The sequence below is a fragment of the Culex quinquefasciatus genome, chromosome 3 (genome assembly GCF_015732765.1).
Source record: "Culex quinquefasciatus strain JHB chromosome 3, VPISU_Cqui_1.0_pri_paternal, whole genome shotgun sequence".
NCBI lineage: Eukaryota > Metazoa > Arthropoda > Insecta > Diptera > Culicidae > Culex > Culex quinquefasciatus.
This window is the reverse complement of record NC_051863.1, coordinates 19452411-19455529: the sequence shown is the minus strand read 5'-3', so window position 1 is coordinate 19455529 and position 3119 is coordinate 19452411. Positions and strand designations below refer to the sequence as shown.

The following is a 3119-nucleotide window of genomic DNA, read 5'->3' as shown; positions in this document are numbered from 1 at the left end:
AGTCTAATAGATTCTTGATTTGTACAATGTTGATCTAACTTTGGTTGCCATGGTCCTTGCAAAGGAATTAGTTAGTTATCTCGTAATCTACGCCTACTACGACCAGATTTTGAGAAATCATCTGAGCAAGCCTTCAAAAATCAGTTTTTTTACTAAGCAACGTTAGCGTTTTCGGTAATAATCGGACCGGCAGATATTTGGCTATGAAGTTTTAGGAGAAAATAAACAAACGCAAGAGATTCATTTAAATGCTTGTTTTTATTGTTAAATATTAAAATAGATTAAAACGGTGCAAAACATAAATGTTAGAATTACAAACGTGATGACAGTAATTTAAAATTTGATGATCAAATTAAACTTAAAATATATTCAGTTCTTACCATTTGTCTTACCATAATTGTCTTAAAGTGTAAAGGCCATTGGATTTGGTTGATAAAAATTGAGCAGTACAAAGGTTGCTTTGTTTAAAATATGACAAGATGTTTTGATAAACTTATGAAAAATGGGTGTTATTTTTGGTATGCCAATAAATTTGGCTGAAAAATTGAATAAATAATAAAAATAAATAAAAACGTGATGTTGTAAACGACGACTCACTGGAACAAACGTAATGAAAATTTGGTATCGTTTTAAATTTGGTAATCGGCATCATTTCAAACTAATCGTATCTTTTCTTAACTCAACTTACAAGCTAAAACCTAGCACTACAAAAAAAAATAATGATTTAAAATTCACACCGGCCTCACTTGGCCTCCTCTTTCTTGAACACACTCTTCATCATGTGCCGCTTGACGTCCTTGGTGGACCGGCGCAAACTGCTGCGCAGCAGCGAACCCGCCGCACTCGGCCCGGAACCGGTCGCTCCGCTCGAGATGGGCTTGTACTCGCCGGTGGCCGGCTGTCGGAATACGGTCCGTGGCGCTTCCGCAATGATGGACATTTCCAGAACGCCAGGGTTCGGGGTTGGTTCCGGATCGTCGTAGTCTTCTAGCGTTTCTTCCTCGAGGTGTTTGGGCTTGTTGCCGGTTTTGCGACGAAGACTGTGGCGGATGGTTGAGATGAGGCCTTCCTTGGGCTTCTCGTCCAGGTCGGTTACTTGGGGTTGGTTTGCTTTTGGGTGGATTAGTTTGCGGAAGCTGCGTCGGATGGCGTCCTTAACTTTGGAGCCTTTGGTGGTGGGCTGGAGGTCTGGGAGTGGAGTTGGTTGCTTGAACTCGACTGGGTCTTCTTTCTTGCGGTAGGCTCGCTGGAACGGTGCAGGGTTGGCGAACAGATCCACGTCCTGTTCTTCGTCCTCAAAGTCATCGACCTCCTCGAACTGAACGTCCGGATTGGTAATGTCGATGCGGATTTCTTCTTTGATTGTGGTTTCTTTGACCACGGTGAACGTGGTTTGTGCAGGAACTTGCTGTGGAGGCTCCTCGATGACCTTTGCCAACTCTTCCTCCGGTTCTGGATCTTTGGCGGCTTCCTCTTCATCCGAATCTTCCAGCTGTTTGAGCTTCATGGAGAGGTTGCTGATGTGCTTGACGTCGATCAGACTGCGACGAGTCTTGCGCTTGACTCCAATTGATCCAGCAGGTCCATTGGTAACTTGTCGACGGGCTTTGGCCTCGTTCATGCTGTTTTCTAACTCCAACTGGTAACAGTCGAGTTCCTCTCCGATATCTAGAGGTTCCTCGCTAATAACCGACAGAGACTTGCGTTTTGTGACGGTTGCATTACGCTTGGGAGTTATCAGATTTCCTTCAGCTGTTCCTGTTGGTTCCGGACTAAACACCAGGTTCTTAGCTAACATCTGACACGGGGTCAGCGCGCTAGCTGGAAGTTCCTGCAAAATAAGATTGTATTACAAGATGTTAAAAAATTAAAAGCAAGTAACAATAACTACCTGAAAATTAATCCGATGGTTAATCGACGGCGTAAACGGAACGGCCAACGCGTACGTTTGCATCTCCAACCCAGGGTTCTCGATCCCCTTAAGCTCCTCAGCCGCAACTCCCGCCTTCTCATTACCGACACCCGTCTCCACCGGCCTAGTTATCTCAAACGGATTAACCCGTTCTCCCACGTTATCCTTCCCTTTAATATTCAACGCTCCATTCACAAAGCACGACTCATTTTCCCTCCGTGCCGCGTCCTCACTGCGTACAATCTCAAACGGATTAACCGTTGGCTTATCCGCTGCCTGCAGATTAAGTCCCGGATTGACGAAGCAACTCTCCTCAAAGTTGTTGTTTATCTTCTTCCTCTTCGTCGGCGGCTTCCTGACCACCTCGAACGGATTCTCCCCGGTGCCGTTGGCCAGCTCGGCGATCGACTTCACCTCCATGCACGAGTCCGAAAATACGTTGTAATTCTCCTTGTTGTGTCCCCCTCCATACCGGAAGCTCGGATTCTCAAACGCACTCCCGTCCACCGGCCTGTTGTGGATCGGCGTCGACGACGGAATGTTGAACGTCTGGTCCGAAAAGGACGACGACAGAAACGGGTTCGTGTCCGCGTTGCGGCGACGTTTCTTGCCCGGAGTCTCCACCGCCGGCAGCTCGAACTGATTGTTGTCCACGATCGGAGCCATCTTGGGCACAAACGGCAAACGGTCAATTTCGGAGGGCGCAGTCCCGACTTCCAAAATGGGATTTCAAAACGCGATTTTACAAACTTCAAGAATTACTGTCAAATCCAGCTACCCTCTTCTCAACTTTTCATCCCAAATAATTACGTTTTAACTTGTTTGGTCTCAATTTAAAATGCAATTTATCGCTCTCCTCGTACCTTGACGCGCAGCAGATGCAACCGTTTTCTTTCGTTCTGCTTTGCGCCTTCAGACTTTTTTCTTCCTCCTTTTGTTTTATTTCGGTTGGCAGTACCGATGTCAAGAGAGCAAAACTTGTTTATGGCACGCGTAGCTGACGATTTTATGGCACATAGTTGAAGGTGGCGCCGCCTATGTGTCGTTGGTACTACAAGCAGTGTAGACAACTGTTGGTGAAGAGCAAATTTCATGGTTTGACCAAATGATTGTTTTGTAATTCTCAGTTTTGATTTTTTTTATATTTTTTTTAAATATTATTCAAAAACTTCAATCTAAGAGACCTTATATAAAAAAAAGATAAGTA

General features: G+C 45.1%; 1 protein-coding gene across 1 annotated transcript; it reads right to left on the bottom strand.

Annotated features, from left to right (window-relative positions):
- Positions 1 to 257: 257 nt before the first annotated feature.
- On the bottom strand, positions 258 to 2809 carry LOC6048229. Its single transcript, XM_038265936.1, has 2 exons — positions 1892 to 2809; positions 258 to 1831 (listed from the first exon to the last, which is right to left on the bottom strand). The coding sequence occupies exons 1-2, from the start codon at positions 2576 to 2578 to the stop codon at positions 743 to 745; spliced, it is 1776 nt and encodes a 591-aa protein (XP_038121864.1). The 5' UTR covers positions 2579 to 2809; the 3' UTR covers positions 258 to 742.
- Between the last annotated feature and the right edge of the window lie 310 nt (positions 2810 to 3119).